General features: G+C 43.1%; 1 protein-coding gene across 1 annotated transcript in view; it reads right to left on the reverse strand.

Annotated features, from left to right (window-relative positions):
* The window catches only part of EML6 (EMAP like 6), a 256,550-nt gene that overhangs the window by 127,542 nt on the left and 112,701 nt on the right, over positions 1-16,307 (reverse strand). The window contains exons 8-9 of the mRNA XM_055377903.2: positions 3,616-3,817; positions 235-372 (exon numbers count right to left, since the gene is read on the reverse strand). Coding sequence (XP_055233878.2) covers positions 235-372; positions 3,616-3,817 — 340 coding nt within the window. The remainder of the gene's footprint in view (positions 1-234; positions 373-3,615; positions 3,818-16,307) is intronic.

The following is a 16,307-nucleotide window of genomic DNA, read 5'->3' on the forward strand; positions in this document are numbered from 1 at the left end:
ACAGCCTCACATCAGTTTGTTGGGTTAGACTGTGCTGCCAAATTATCAAATAATTTTGTATTTTCAGAGCGTTAGGACTTCAGAATTACAGATAGGGGATCGTAGATCTATAGTATTCCTATTTGAATGGGTAAATGGATTTTTCCTAAGGTCCTAGCATGTATTATGACCAGGAAAATTGTAACATTTAACACGAGAGCATTTCTAAATACCATTTTCAACATCAGTACGTGCCTGACTCGGAGAACAATGAAAGAGCCGTCCTTCATGCCCAGGGCCAGCTGAGATCCGTCGGGGCTGAAAGCTACACTGCGAACCGCCTCTTCCATGTTACAGCGGGCGATCAAGGCATGATCAGCCAGGCTCCACAGCCTAGGCACAAGAACGAAGTCAAAACAAAACAAAACCAACTTCCCATGGTCATCGGCCAGCCCAAGGCAAGAAGGGCTGCTCACCACACCAACAGTAACAAGAAAAGACATAGGAACTTCACACCAGAGCCCTTTATCATGGCCTGTCAGCGAGTCTGGAAAGGTGTTTTAGTGCATCTTTGGGTCATTTTCATTATTTGAAGGAAACCAGCAAGAATTATAAAATGAGGTAACATTTCCAAAGATTTTGAGATTCACAGAACAAAAAAAAATTTAAGGCTGGGCATGATGGCTCAACGCCTGTCATCCCAGCACTTTGGGAGGCCATGGCAGGAGGATCACCTGAGCCCAGGAGTTCGAGAATAGCCTGGGCAATATAATGAGACACAGACTCTACAAAAAATACAAAAATTAGCTGGATGTGGTTGTGTGTGCCTGTAGCCCCAGCTACTTGGGGGGCACAGGCAGGAGGATCACTTAAGCCCAGGAGTTCAAGGCTGATCCTGCCACCGCACTCCAGCCTGGGTGTCAGTGCAAGGCCCTGTCTCAAAAAAAAAAAAAAAAAAAAAATTAAATACTACTTCATACAAAATATTACTTTCACTTTGGAAATTAAAAGTTGTCCTTTATGTATACCAAGGGTTGTTCATCACACATACATGTTAAAAAGTACTTACAGGATAAGATGCCATTATTATTAGCTTTTTAAAAAGTATGCGCCAGACACAGTGGCTCATGCCTATAGTCCCAGCACTTTGGGAGGCCAAGGCAGGAAGATTGCTTGAGCCCAGGAGTTCAAGACCAGCCTGAGCAATGTCGTGAGACTCCATCTCTACAAAATATTTTAAAAATAGCTGGGTGTGGTGGGGCATGCCTGTAATCCCAGCTACTTGGGAGGCTGAGGTAGGAAGATAGCTTGAGCCTAGGAGTTCAAGGTTGCAGTTAGCTATGTTCATACTACTACACTCCAGCCTGGGAAACAGAGCAAGGCCCTGTCTCAAAAAAAAAAAAAATTATGTATCAATATATCTCTCTCAATATAAATATATATCAACATAAATATATATCTCTCAATATATAGATCAATATAAATATATATCTATATATCTACATATCAGTATACATAATCAATATAATTATATATGTATGTAAATATATAAAAGTGCTTTCTAGTAATAGTTATTTCAGCACACACAGATTGAAATATATGATACATTTGTTGGGCTTCCTAGGAAGAAAATGTGTCCAAGGTGAAGAAGAGCAAATGATATCCCCCTCTGTTGCTCCTCAGAAGCTTCCCTGGGCGCCCAAGTGATGGGTCCACTTTTGTGGGGGTGGACACCTCACAGGACTCCTGGCCAGTGAGCACAGTCACTGCTGGAGAAGTGGCAAATGAGGGGCAATTGAAGCTCAAGCAAAGCTTTCAGCAAACATTCCTATCCCCACAACACCTAAATCCAGGCACCCCAAACTGAATGAGCCTGAATGAAACATCTGAAGATAGAAATAAGGCTTTACATGTTGGGTGCAATTGTGGTATCTGACTTCCATCAATTAGTACTTTTTTAAATATAGTCTTCTGTTAACACAAACTAGTGTCTGGGAGACTGAGAACCTAGAGCTCTGCAACAGACAGACAAGAATAAGTCACATGCAGCACGGTTTCTCTCAAAGCATTCTGCCATCAGAAGGGATGGGGCACATCCCTTCCATGCTGAGCTGCACAGTAAATAGCTTACCGGTCCCTTAGGCAGCCTGTACTGTGCAGCCTCAAGCTGAGTATGTTCTCAATACCTCATCCATCATGCATGATCTCATGCTGTTTCAACCTTGTACTATTTTAAGCAATGTAACCCTTGCTTTACTAGTAAAGAAACCATCACTCCTCAGTAAATGGTACTATCCCTCTAAAGTCACTATGCTCATCTTTCTCAAGAAATTATGACTTTTAGCCTTCCTAAATTTTAATACTTAGTGTAAAAATGTATTAAAGATTCTAGTCAAATTAATGGTTAAAGGGAATAAGATTCTGGCAGTCAGGGCTCCTCAAGGGTGTTTGCAATTCTGAGACTCAACAATTGTTAAAACATAAAAGCGAAGGACTTCCTTGAAATCACTTCTTTCTGGATGGGTATGAGTTTCACAGGTGTCTGAATAAGTGGGAAAATTCAAGAGTAACAGAAAGACAAAAACAGAAAAGGAGAAGTGAGTAAAGTGAAGTATAAACCAAATAACCATTTATGTCACACAAGGAGAGAACAACAGTTGTTTTAGTTTTTCTCACTGATTTTTAGATCAATGAGGTTTTCCTGCTTGGTAGAGATGGAAAAAATAGAATTAATGACTACACTAATTGTATTTTGATGAGACTCATAAACACACAAAATAAGGGAGGTGGGAAGTAGTGAGCTTTAGTCCAGTTTGCATTGTTCTATATTAGCTATCAAAACCCAGAGGCAGTAGCCATTCAATCGATTGATCAGTCTGTTCCTCTCACACTCTCCCTCTTTCTGGCCTGTTTGTTGTTGAACATATCTAAAGCTCAGCGCTAAGTAATAAAATACTAAAATTGGGGTAACATTCTTCATCTCAAACCTTTAAGTCATATGTTCATTCCTTTAATAGGTACAAAAATACTGCAGTCGTAAGTCATTGTGCTCATTTTACCCAGTTGTGCTCTCAAAAGAATAAAAATGATCCACAGCAAGAAAGCTGGAGGCTCCGAGTAAACTACTTTCTCAGGCCTCATGATTCTTTGATCTGATGATGCTGTTCAAAATTTCATCTGAGACTTTAAAAAGAAATAATAGTTTACTTATGTGCTAAAGACAATTTTGAGAATCAGAATTTAAGTTCTAATGATGATGAATGAGAGATCTCTAACGAAATTGTAAAATCTCCATGCAGCCCCCTGCAGAAGACCAAGGGCACGAGGGGACAATATGGTTTCATCATAGATGAGTGTGCTTAGCTCATAAATCTCCAATTAGAAAGAACTGGAAGCCAGCATCACCAGTATTCAAGTATTTTTCACTTCTAAAAAACATTTCCATGATTTAAGATGCAGCCAAGAAAGACAACAGCAGGAGCAAAATGCCAAAAACCCACTTGATGAGCTAAATGTCTTAACGTTTCATTTGGAAACTGTGTGGTTCTGTTCTGCACTTTATCCTTCTATTAATAAGCAAATTTGGGCAAATAAATCCATCTCAAAGTCAGAGAGGTGACGGCGGTAGGGCCTCACCTGACAGAGCGGTCATCGCTGCCTGTCACAGCCAGAGGCTTCTTGGGGTGCAGGGCCAGAGCCCAGAGCTCACCCTCGCAGTGGCCCTGTAGGATCAACATCGGCTTGTCTCGCTCTCGCACAATCACTTCAAATATCTCACTGTCCTGGGTCCCTGCTAGAAGGCGGTCTGCTTTCCAGCACACGCTCCGGATAGAGAGGCCTGACAAAAATAAGTAAAACAAAAGCAAATCTTCACACTATTCACACACACACACACACACACACACACACACACAAACCCTAAAGTAAATGCCCTTTAACCAGGATAGCATCAAATGTCACACATCTTAAAGACTCCTGGAGGCAGAGAATCAACTCTGCCACCGTTCTTTGTGCTTTTTTTTTTTTTTTGAGATGGAGTCTTGCTCTGTCACCCAGACTATAGAGTGCAGTGGCCCAATCTCAGCTCACTGCAGCCTCCGCCTCCCGGGTTCACGCCATTCTGCCTCAGCCTCCCAAGTAGCTGGGACTACAGGTGCCCACCACCACACCCGGCTAATTTTTGTATTTTTAGTGGAGATGGGGTTTCACCGTGTTAGCCAGGATGGTCTCGATCTCCTGACCTCGTGATCTGCCCGCCTCGGCCTCCCAAAGTGCTGGGTTTACAGACATGAGCCACCATGCCCGGCCCATTCTGTGTTATTTTCTTACAAGTGTTGGATGTTTCCTCCACCCCTTGTAATCTAGTTCGCAAAAGAGCGGCTGCTTTTCCTTGACTTAGGATAACTATGTGTTTCTACAGCAGCATTGTTTATTTTTTAGAGACAGGGTCTCACTCTGTTGCCCAGGCTGGAGTGTGGTAGCACTGTAGCTCACTGAAGCCTCGACTTCCGGGGCTCAAAGTAATCCTCCTGCTTCACCCTCCCAAGTAACTGGGACTACAGGTGTGCAACACCATGCCTAGACTAGTTTTTTTTCTTTCTAGAGACAAGGTCTTGCTATGTGGTGCCCAGGCTGGTCTTAAACAGTAGAATGTATTTTAAATACTATATCATCAAGTAAATATAAGATGATAAATTGGTCTTCATGAAAACCTTACCTTCAGAATAATTTCCTTCAGATTTGCTATGAGAGAAGAATCAGTTCAACCTTTAGGAATAACATTGTGTTAAAATTATATGTGGGTGACACTACAGAACAGCTGATGATCATATTAAACAAGTTTAATACATATTTGATCAGAATCTAGATATATCCTACGGAATAAACAGATGTACCATGTCTCAGAAATATGCAAATGAAACTCCAATTTCAATCTCAAAATACCATCCAACATTTATCAGTGAAAATACTATTCTTCACCGACTTAATTTATGGAATCTTCTCCACAAGCCTCTTCTCCAAAAGCATAGTACTCCTTTGAAGTCCACACTTCCCTCTCAGTAGTACTATTTCATCCTCCCTAGGCAGGTCCTCACTTGCCTGAGTCTCAATATCTTGGATTTTTTGCAGTCTGTTCTGTTCCTTACTGGGTTTGTTATTTGTTTAGGCAGTGAGTTTTTGAATCCGAATTAGAAATACAGAAGCAGTATCAATTTCCTAACTACTTTAAAACAAGGCCAAGATGTGATGGGCTCCAATTTGCCTCCCCAGCAGGCACTGTGTCTCTGGGATAGAAAGTATCAGAAGTTCGAGGACTCGGGCTCTACTCCTGCTCTAGGTCCAGCTGGCTAGACATAGGAGTATTCCTTCCTTGCTGGGGACCAATTTCTCTCCCCTTAAGATGTAGACTATAATTATGGTGACCAAGTAATCTGTCATTGCAATTAGAACACCTTTAAGAGGCTCTAAAACTAAATTTACATAATACTTTGAAGTATTTGACTAAGGAAGCAGCTTTCTTATGTTGAAAGACCTACTAAATAGTTCTATCAAAGTATTTTCAATTATAACATTCTAAAAACTGTTTACTGCAAAATTAAAAATCTGGGGCAGAGAGATAAATAGGCAGAGTGATGAACAGGCAGAGTATGGAGGATTTTTAGGGCAGTGAAACTATCCTGTAGGATACTATAATGGTGGAGACATGTCATTACACATTTGTCAAAACCCACAGAATGTACGCCACCAAGAGTGAACTCTAACGTGAACTACGGCATCTGGGTGATAATGACACGTCAAGGTAGATTCACCCACTGGAACAAATGTACCACTCTGGTGGGGCATATTGATAATGAGGGAAGCTATGTATGTGTGTTGTGGGTGGGAAGGGGTATATGGTAAGTCTCTCTACATTCTCAATTTTGTTCTGAACCTAAACTGTCCTAAAAAATAGTCTATTAAAAAAAAATGGCAAGGCACGGTGGCTCATGCCTGTAATCCCAACATTTTGGGAGGCTGAGGCAGGCAGATCGCTTGAGGCCAGGAGCTTGAGACCAGCCTGGCCAACATGGTGAAATCCCGTCTCTACTAAAAATAGAAAAATTAGCTGCACATGGTAGCACGCACCTGTATTCCCAGCTACCCGGGTGGCTGAGGCACGAGAATGGCATGAGCCTGGGAGGAGGAGGGACTTGCAGTGAGCTGAGATCGTGCCATTGTACTCCAGCCTGGGCGACAGAGCAAGATTGTCTCAAAAGAAAAAAAAAAAAAGCCAAGACAAATACTAAACCAGCTGGGATGCTGGGACAACAGAAGGGGTAATTTGGGGTACATGGACATCCTAACTATAATCTTGATCTTAATCACTTCACTGTGGTCCCGAGAGGATCCAATGAGATAAATGCAGTTATTAAGAGAAAGTAGTTTTTCAAGGCATAAGGCTTTAAACAAATACATGGGATAACTGTCTTTACTCCTTCCTCTGAATTCATTGCTACAGGTCTTGAAATGGTGGGAAAAAGCACACAGGCAGATGTATTATTCCCGCCAGGAGGAGTAGAGACACCCTGGCAACACTAGTTCAGGGTCAATTACTCAAAATCCTCCACTGCAAACATCAGGATGGGCTTTCAAGGATGGGAAGGACAGATGTATGGTGAAAGCAGTCAGGATGTCATTGCAAGCTGACAGGGCATGCAGCTCAGCTGCAGAGAACCACACGGCCTTGCGCCCATGATCCTGTTGCCACAGCCCCCCTCCTTGTCCTGATCTCTTTGCCTACCCTTTTCGGGGTTTCATTACCACTCAGGAGTCAACATATTCCCGTTTTCTCCCTGGTGTTTTTCTCAGCTCCTGCAGGGGCTTGGGAGGACGGGCTGAATTAGTTGTCTCCCTAGCAGGCTTTGCATCATCTAGTTTTATTACACAAAGGGTTTAATGCTTTGCTTTTCAGCATCATCAGGAAGGAAGGAGAGTCAGTGATATTTCAACATCAGCAAAAAACAAATAATCTACTTTTACTGTATTTATTGTCTGCTTCCTCTCAGTAGAACAGAAAGGTCTGTGAAGAGAGTTTTATCAGTTTTATTTACTGCTATATCCTCAATACCTGGCATAGTGACTGTCATGTGTTGGATGCTCAATAAAGATTACTGAGCAAATGAAATAAAACATCAAAATCAAATATTTGAGTCCTTGGAGATGCCAAGAAATAAAAGATACCACCCTTGTTACTCAGTAAGAACATTCAAAGAAGGGATATATTCATTCCTTTATTCCAGAAATTTTTATTCAGCACCACTCTGTGCCTGACAGTGGAGCTTAACAGTGAACAAGACAGGCTCCTACCGTAATGAAGATTACATTTGAAAAAGGGGCCAGACATATGTAAGCAGATATCCATGCACCAAAAACTAAAGTGATGCAAATGTATATGTGTACCTATATACACATACATTGTATACAGATATAGACATATACATTACATCTTAGTGATACGTTATATATTTTAACTGTTATTGAATATTCAGATCATAGTCCTTTTATAATGCCATTGATTGTTTTAAAGACATGGCCCTTTTCCAGGCAGGTCTGGAATCCATGGCTTCACTGTAAGCATGAACACACCAGTTCTCCCAAGGCCTCCAACAGCATGTCTGCCCTCTCAAGGCCAAATGACTTGAATTCGTCCCAAGGGCCTGGAGCTGTATTTGGTCAAGTATCTATTTATGCTTTATTACAGAAAGGATTTAATGCTGTACTCTTCAGCATTATCAGGAAGGAAAGAGTTAATGATTTTCCAACATCAGCAAAAACTAAATAATCTACTTTTTTACTGTATTTATTGTCCTGCTATTTTTTAACCTTATTTGGGGGAATAAATTCAGCAAGGAAAAAAGATTATAACAACACACAACCTGGAATTAAATATCGACATTAAATATATATCTATATATCCTCTCTTTTAAAAAACTTTAAGAGGCTCAGGAACAAAGACGAACCTTCCAACTCAGCGCAGACTAATGAACCAGTCAAGTCACACGACACTCAGTGTTTTTCAGACCATATCCAGGGAGCTCCTGCATTCCTCAGAAGAGTGCCAGGTTCCTGGCAAGGAGAGTGCCTGGCAAGGAGAGGGCCAGGAAATGGGACAGCAAGAGGCGGGAGTTTGAGGATCCCACTGCTGCATTTCCCTTGACACCTCACCATCTCCGATTTCATTTGAAAAAGGGTTCCACTGAACTAACCAACGTAAAGGCGGAGCTTAGCAAGAATTATTTCTGGCTACCCATGGGTGGAAGGGAAGAGAACAAGAGAAGGAGTTGCTACATTTTCATTGCTTGCAATATCAACTTAATGAGCTGTGAACATTTTCTCTCAGAGAGCAACTGGGTCTCTCCCTAAGTACTCAGTTCTTTAAACACATCAATTGTCTTTTGTCACATCAGACAAGTCAATCTCATGGCGTCTGTCCACCAGGCAATAGATACAATACCAGGTCACTCTCATTCCTTAGATAACCATTTTAAAAAGGAAGACATCAGTGGGTCAAAAGCTGTATTCATGTTTCCTAATAACATCCCATTGCCATCCTTTTTAAACCCAGTTGTTCTTCTGCATGCAAGAGTAGTAAAGAGAACCTCACACTCTCTTCTGGGAACCTTCTGGTGAGACCTTGGTGAGTGGCAGATCCCTGACAAAGTTCTGACATTAATTCACTTCTCCTGTCTATCAAGGCTTAGTTTCTACTTCTGACACAAACCCAGAGAACAGCAATGTAATCATGATGTCCCAGCTGGGCTGGCCAAGGCAGCTGCAGCATTAGAAGGCAACGAAGCTGTCTTATACTCCTTTGTATTCTGCTCTGGGAGTCAGAGAAATATAAGCTAGTATTTGGAATATGGTTACAAATCCATCAGTAGTTAAGAGAAACAGGAGAAACCATCCTCATTATTTAAAACCACAGAAGTTCTCTTTCCTGGAGAAATACACATCATTGTTACTTTTGACAGTATGAACTGAAGGCGTTTCACCACACAGATGAGGTGTCCACATTTGGACACCACACCGTGTGCCACTTGTGATGAGAAACGTGGAGCTTGGGCCTATGCTTGGTACAGAGAGCCAGCAGATGGCAGTAGAGAGCAAACCACCCATCTAAACCAAAAAAATCCTCTTATGCCAAGACCAAATTCTCACCAGTCCGTGGCCCTGATTTTATACTCAGACCAGAGAAGAGAAACAGCATCCTTCCAATTCCCTCTGCCACAGTCCTGAAGCCTGGCCATGGGGAGATCTAGTCTGTGAATATCAAATCAGACCTCATTACTAAGGGACATTGCTTATTTTCTACCACTAGTTTATTTTGAACAGTTAAATATATGAACTGGATTTATATACCAGCCGTTCCCAGCTGTGTGACATGGTAAGGTATTCAGTCATTCATATCGTTAGTTCCTCCATCTGTAAAGTGGAGATATTAGCACTCACACTTCATAGCATTGTGAGAATTCAACACAACAACACATGACCCAGTGTCTGGCACTGAGGAATGAATCAATACATCATGCTATTATTTTAACCCGCGGGTTTTGTGCTAGGTCAGGATCTTTCTACTAAGTTCACATCTCAGCACAGAACAACTTGCTGTATGTGTGGTCACATCCGAGCCCTGTAAGGTGGCAGTGCCAGGAACTATGAAGTGCCCTATGGGCCTTTCCTAGAGTCTTAGTTACTCTGCCTTATGTTACAACTTAGCTTTTGTCATTTGCTATTATAATTTTGATCTGCTGGCACTGCAAACTCGCAGAGGAAAAGGCTATGTTCCAGCACACAAAGAGAACAAACCATTTGGGGAAGAAAATGGCCTTTTCTCCCAATTATTTGGTCCAAGAGGGGAAAACTGAAAGCAGGCAGAGGCTCGTATTTAATAGTGTTCTTAAAACCCATGTTCCAAGGCCTGATATGGTAAAGGGCCAGGCATGGTTGTTCCCAACCCTCAATGTACACCAGAATCTACAGAGAGAGCATTTAAAAGACACAGATGCTTGCGCCCCTCCCAGATATTCCTCCCAGTTGGTCTGGACCAGAGCAAGACTTCATTACTTTTAGCTCCCCAGGGCTGAGAACCACTGCCTGCTCAAGCCATTCTCCAGCTAGTGTGTTCTTGCATGTCAAATTGTTGAAAATTCAGAGTGCCCGGCAGGTCACCAGCTGATTCTAATGCAGTGGTTCTTCAGTCACTTGCTGGCAAACTCTACCCCACTGGATCGGAAAGCCCAAGGATGATGAGCAAATAACACAAAAGACAGTAGCACCTGTGAGAAGTCGACTTTGAGATAAACAAGCAAGCCCTGCAGGTGGGCAGTAAGGATTCTCACCAACTTAACCAAGCCGTGTGCCCGTGAGTGCCCGTGAGTACTTAGGAGGTGGCATTATCATTAACCCCATGGACAGTGCCAGGCCCTCAACGGGGCTAGTAAATACGTGCTGAACTGATGAGGAAATAACAGCATAGAAAGTCTGTATTACTTGCCTCAAGTCACAGAGCAAGCTAGCAATAGGGAAGAAAAAAAAGAGGATTCAGGCAGTTCAAGTGTGGAGTTAATACCCTTCCCCACAAAGTTATTTCCTGTATCTGTGAATGTATGCCCAGGACATGGTACTGAAGGTGAAACAAGACAAGGCTGTGGCTGTCTCCTATAAACCTAACCTTATTAAGGATGCAAAACCAGGGAATGCCTTGAGTGCAAGAGGTTAAAAGGTAATAAGAACAAGAGAGAGAGGAAGAGTAATTTCACCCAGACTTAAGAGGGAGTATTGGTAGAGGGTATGGAAAAGACAGCAGAGATCTTCAAAACCCCCCGCCCTTGCAGCCCCTCAGGAAGGGGTGGCTGAGGCCACCTAGGGAGCCTGGATCCTGGGCACAGGAGCTCTGGGCCTTGCAGGGGCTTCTGATGTTCTAAGGGTAATGCTGAAGACAGAGTTTGGAAATGTGAAAGAAATGCAGGAGGAAAGACATGCATCTCCCCAGGGATTCATAAACACCAATGATTTTGGAGCCCAGTACAAAACAGAAGTGTGGGGCCCCTTGCTAAAAAATGATTAGGAATTCCAAGGAAGTGACAGCAAAGCATGCAACCAACCGCAGGGCCCTCCTGAGCACCAGGCCCTGTGTGACTGCCCAGATCTCAGCCTGAGAAGCCTCCCTGCCAGGGGACCCCCAGGGGAGTTTGAGGATTAAATGGGATCCTGTGTGTAGAGTGTGTACCACAAAGGCCACCACAGAGTGGGCATTCAGCACTGACCCTGAGCTGGGAGAGCCGCAGGGCTGGGGCTGCAGGTCATCCTAAGCGTGGACTGCCTATGACCTGCTGCTCCTGTTCACAAAGGCTCCCTGCCTGAGAATCGCCAGCAGAATTCATAGGGAAGATTTCTTTTTACAAAATCTCTGCTTATTTCAAAACCCAATCCGCAGGATCCAAAATTCTATAGCCACGGGAACTGTGAAAGATCCACAAAGCCTAGTGAGATATCAGAAGATGAGAACACATAGCCAAGCCCATGGCCTCCCACCCAGGGAGGAAACCCACCCAGGCTAGCTTTTACATAAGGCTGGCTAAGGAGAGTTATTTACAGAGGAATTACTACAAGCCAGGCCAGCAGCCCTCTGACACCATGTCACACACGGAACTTGAGCACACAGTGACACCACATCTCCTGGCTGCAAATCTGTCTCCAGCTCCTGAGGCTCGGGCCTCTGCAGTGTTCTTCTACCTTCTCAGCAGAACAGTGAGGCTGAAGGGCAAGTCCAGAGAAAAATGGTGGGCACACAGGGAGAGCGGTGACAGAGGCAAGGAGTCAAGAGGTAAGTAATGGAGCCGCCCGCGGGACTGGAGAATAGGATATGCTTATTTTGCTTCTATCGTAAACAAGGGTGTTCTCAGGTTTGAGAGTTGGTCTTTTGGACGTTCTCTGCAAGGGTTCTTAACAACAACACTATCAACATTTGGGGCTGGGTAATTCTTTGTTGTGGTGGCTCTCCTGTCCATTGTAATACTTTCAGCAGCTTCCCTGGCCTCTATCCATAGATGCCAGTCGCAACTCTGCAGTTGCGACAATCAGAAATGTCTCCAGATACTGCCAAATGTCCAAAAAATCACTCCTGGTTGAGAGCTGCTAGACTATCTGACCATCACAGTACTCAGAGGAGTAAAAACATTAATAAGCATGAACATCGTGGAACAACCACCTGGGCTCCTACCTCTGATCCTATCCTACCCCAGTCTGCTCTCTGCTCTGGGGCAGGAGAACTAAGTGGAGATCCGATTATGCCACATGCCTCCCTAAACCTCTAAGACCTCCTGTAGCTGGCCCTTGGAGTGCAAGCTTGCATGTCACAGGTTGACACAAAGAAACCAAGTTATCTGTTCCTCCTTCTGCATCCTCATCACTTGCGCTCCTCCACAAGGCTCCACCCTCCAGTCCTATGACACTTTTCATTCACCTGACAGCTACTTCCAGGACTCCAGCACACACCAGGCACATCCTAAGTGGGTGGGAGGCATCAGTGAACAAAGATCCCTACACCTTTCCGGAAACAGACAATAGCCAAGAACATAACACAGAAATTATACTGTATGTTACAAGGTGAAAGGTAAACCCGGGAGAAGGGGATTTGGAATACTTGGAGTGGTAGAGGCAGAATGAGTTGCAATTCTAGAAGAGATCATCAGCATAGGCTTTATTTGAGCAAAGGTTTGAAGGAGAGGAGGGAAGTAGTCACGCAGATTCTAGGCAAGAGTGTCACAGGCAGAGGGAGAAGCAGCGAGGGGAAGGAGCAGCTAGGGCGAAGCAGAGCAATGCGGAGGGGGGTGGCTGCCATAAGGACTTTGACTCTGGGTAAGATGAATCATTGCAGGGTTTTGAGGAAAGCAATTATGTGATCTGGCTCACATAAAGTTCAAATAATCCCTCTAGCTGCTGTGCAGAGGATGGTGGTCGAAGCAGGAATGCAACTTACAAAGCAACTGCAGTATTCTATGTGAAAGATGGTGGTGGCCCGACCAGAGAAGGTTCAGTGGAGATAGTGACAAGTCTAAGCAGGGCATCTCATGTCCTGGAACTTTGGCCTCTAATTCTTGCTCAGTGATTCATCTAATGCAGGATCTTTCTGGATTCAGAGTTTATAGTCCATTAGACACAGCAACAACTCAATAAATATGTGTTGGTAGTTAAAATCCACAGAACTCCCCCGACCTCCACTCACACCTAAAATATAATCTTGACTGAAGTATACTTTTCAGGACTTCCTATTCAGTTCCTAGGCACGTATCTGGCACTTGGATGTTTAATAAATGTTTACTGAGTGGACAAATAAGTAAATAATACATCTTATACTGTGTGAATAATTACTGTATTCCTTTAGACAGAATCATTTATAACCATTAACCCAAAGTGTTTTATTATCCTAGAAGTAATTCATTTTGGTTGAGGGACTTTAAGAATTTTGGCTTTTCTTGCCACCACTATAAGTTACTCAAGCTTCATTATTTTACCCAGATCATAAATGTGTTTTAAAAGTGATCAGACTCAGCATGCACTGTTGTGAAGTTTGGTGTGAGGTGTGAGGTATGAGTGAGTGACTTCAGTTTCAAATTAGCCTGATGCTAATGACCCTGGGCCTCATTGTACCATCCATGAAGTGAGGGAGTTCTCCCCATCCCCTGCCGCCGCCGCCTTACATCCAGGGTCTCTCCCAGCCTGAAAATTCCAGAATTTTATATTCACTAAGATGTATATTGGAGGACAACCACCCCATACAGCTGAAATTCTTTGGTGCCAGATGCATTTTGGAATTCAGAAAAATGTGGATTTTGGACTTGTAATATATCCAGCAGAAACTGAGGCAGCACCTTGAAATTAAATATTTCTATAACAAAATATATAAAGACACCCAGTAGCCTCATATCAGGTCAAGTTTTGCTGCCGAATTAGTTATTTAAAAAATCTTCTGGTATTCTGAACCTTTTGGCTTTGAAAATTGCAGATGAAGGATCCTGGGTGAATTAGGTTGTTGGTTTATATCATCTTGTGTTGTTGTTGCCACAGAAACTTGTTTGAACACCCAGTCAGCAAAAATGCAATAACTCACAAAAGACGCACAAGTCACCGGTGCAAATAAAACTCTACAATTCCCTTCACAGAGGGATGGCCCTCCTCATCATGTGAGTGACATTTTCTTTGACTAACCCTTGGGGAGAAGGGAGGGAGACCTGAGAATCAGATCTGACACTAACCAATTCTTGATGTGAATGTGACCCATCTCCAATCATTCACGCTTAACCTAAAGTGGGGTTAATTGTTTTTACTGTAAGTCAAGTGTCCTAATTAGCTCAAGCTACTACAAAGATGTAAAAGAATTAATAATGTCACTTTATTACAAAGCCATATCATTTTTTTCTGAGCTTAGTATCCATCTTAGTTCATTTTAAAACTTCTTTCTTGATGGCTAACAGTTAATAGTTATTAGAAGATGCAAATGTATGCCAATCTTGCAAAGATTTGCATTAAACAACTTGGAAATTGTCAGATTCATTTTGTAAATCTTATAGATGTCTACAGGAGGAGCAACAGAAGTCTTTACAGGTGGCACACTAAGTGTGATCTTTATAAATACCCTCAGATTCCTAAACACTAGTAAGCAGCAATTTCTTAATTTTTGCTAATACTTTTAAATTTATAGAACATAGAAAAGTACCCATACCATGTCATGGGAACTGGGCTGTGGCCATGATTAATTCTCTTGCTAAATTTGTTTAGAAAACTATTTGGCTGTTTGAGTAAGATGAGAAATCGCTACATTTCCATTGAAATGATTTCGAGTGTCGCTGTTTCACAAATAGCAAAAATACAGAAGAAGGCTCATTTATATCAAGATAGTTCTTATAAAAATAAAACTATCATGTCCAAACTGAGAGCAAGGAAGCTTCATGTCCAAACTGAGGGCAAGGAAGTCTAACACTGCTCTGCCTGAATCTGTTCCTTTCGAATATACTTGGTTTGTTTGAGGCAAAGAGAGGTGGAGCAGAAGGCCAAGCCTTCTTTGAGGGAAGGGATGAGGGGTTGGCGGGGGGTGGGGAGGACACCTGACCATCTTCTGTCCACTCTGCTTTCTTTTGTTCTTTTCCCACCCTCTTTCCTTCCCTTTTATTTGCTCAGCTCTTTGCTAATGTTGAAACAACCAAGGGTATGGTACTGCCTGGCTGAAGGGGGAGCTACGCCAGAAAGCTATTTACATCTTGATTACTTTTATCTCCTCAAATCCTATGTATTTTAATTCCTACACTTGTGTTGGGTCTTCTACCTCACTTTGGATTAGGGGCACACTTCCACTTGCCTTGGAGAGGCTGCCCCATCACAGGATGGCCCAGGCAGCCAGCCTCCAAGACCATAGGAGGGCCGGTTCTGAGACTCTCTCCCTGTTTGGAGCTATGGAAGGTGGCTCTGGAACTCAACATCCTCCCCTTCCTTGCTTCAGCGCAATAATGGCACCAAGGCCTGACTGAGCGCAACAGAGCACCTTAGAGAGGGATTCAGAGCACGTTTCCCCACATGACCCTGTCCATGCAGGCTCAAGAACTCCCTAAGTTGGGAGCAATGGGTGGGCCAGACTTTAGTTGTTACCAGTAATTCAAACCAGGAGCCTTTCTTCTTTTGATGCTACATGTACATTGTTTTTTCACTGAGGACTGGAATGAAGGCATCTCTTTTGATGCTTGATGATACACAGTGGCCTTTTGTGACAATGTTGCCCAAGCCAGGGGGAGAGGATAATTTTAGGTGGGTGCTCCAAGGGCAAAAATTAAACCCCAGCATATTAAACTCATGCCACAAATATTAGTTTAAAGCAAAGTTTTAAAAAGATATATTAATCAGTTTAAAGTAAAATACTAAGCAATTAAGAGTACTGGTCGTCAGCAGCAATTCTAAAATTAACATCATCCATAGCATCCACACTGTGGGGCTACATGCTAAGCAGTGCCATCTCCACTCTCCTAGGAGCTCCATCCCAGCCCCTATGTCCTCTCCGACTCCCTTGGACTCAAACTGGAACATGATCTATACCATCCTTTAAAAGCACAATCTCTTTCTCCCTACAAAATGCAGGCTACCGCCTTATCAGTAAGCCATCTAAGATGCACACCAATCCCTGGTCAACGCCAAGCCCAGGCACCACAGGGCACATCCTATGAGGTGCAGGCTTGTTTCGGGTTCCCAGTGTCCACCGTGTACCAGCCAGATGTGCTTCGATCTTGGTAAGGATGGAG

The sequence above is a fragment of the Gorilla gorilla genome, chromosome 12, assembly GCF_029281585.2.
Source record: "Gorilla gorilla gorilla isolate KB3781 chromosome 12, NHGRI_mGorGor1-v2.1_pri, whole genome shotgun sequence".
NCBI classification, from domain to species: domain Eukaryota; kingdom Metazoa; phylum Chordata; class Mammalia; order Primates; family Hominidae; genus Gorilla; species Gorilla gorilla.